The sequence below is a fragment of the Eimeria mitis genome, genomic scaffold (assembly GCF_000499745.2).
Source record: "Eimeria mitis Houghton genomic scaffold, Emh_scaff2015, whole genome shotgun sequence".
NCBI lineage: Eukaryota > Apicomplexa > Conoidasida > Eucoccidiorida > Eimeriidae > Eimeria > Eimeria mitis.
The window spans coordinates 6,783-7,246 of NW_013570338.1; the positions used below are offsets into that span (position 1 = coordinate 6,783).

At 50.0% G+C, this 464-nt stretch overlaps 1 protein-coding gene across 1 annotated transcript in view; it reads left to right on the forward strand.

Moving 5' to 3' along the window:
- EMH_0047370 (uncharacterized protein) overlaps window positions 1-464 on the forward strand; it is a gene marked incomplete at both ends in the record, with an annotated part of 1,074 nt that overhangs the window by 452 nt on the left and 158 nt on the right. The window contains one exon of the mRNA XM_013496272.1: window positions 1-459. Within this exon, the coding sequence (XP_013351726.1) occupies window positions 1-459 (459 nt within the window). The remainder of the gene's footprint in view (window positions 460-464) is intronic.

A 464-nucleotide genomic window follows, 5' to 3' on the forward strand; every position in this document is an offset into this window, starting at 1 on the left:
AGGTGGAGCTGCACATACACCTGACGGGTGTATATGCAGCACCATAGGAATGATAAAGAAAGCAGCAAAAGAAAGAGCTGGGGGTGGGGGCCCCCTGCTGCTGCATGGGAGAGAGGTGGGGTTGGTGTGTGTTTGTGGTGTTTCTGCTGCTCTTGAGGTTCGTTCTTCTTTATTTAAATTCAGCGTAGAGGATACCACCAGTTCTATTGAAGTCGAATGTGCTAACAAAGCTGTGCTGCAGCAGCTGCAGCAGCAGCAGCAGCAGCAGCAGCAGCAGCAGCAAGAAGAAGACGCAGAAGAAGACGCAACCGCTTCCACCTCCAGCAGCAGCAACAACAGCAACAGCAGCAGCAGCAGCAGCAGCAGCAGCAGCAGCACTGAGCTTCTATGTAAGGCGTTAAGAGAAGGGGGTTTAGTATCTGTATATGGATATGTATGTACAGATGATAAAGGAGAAGTTTATA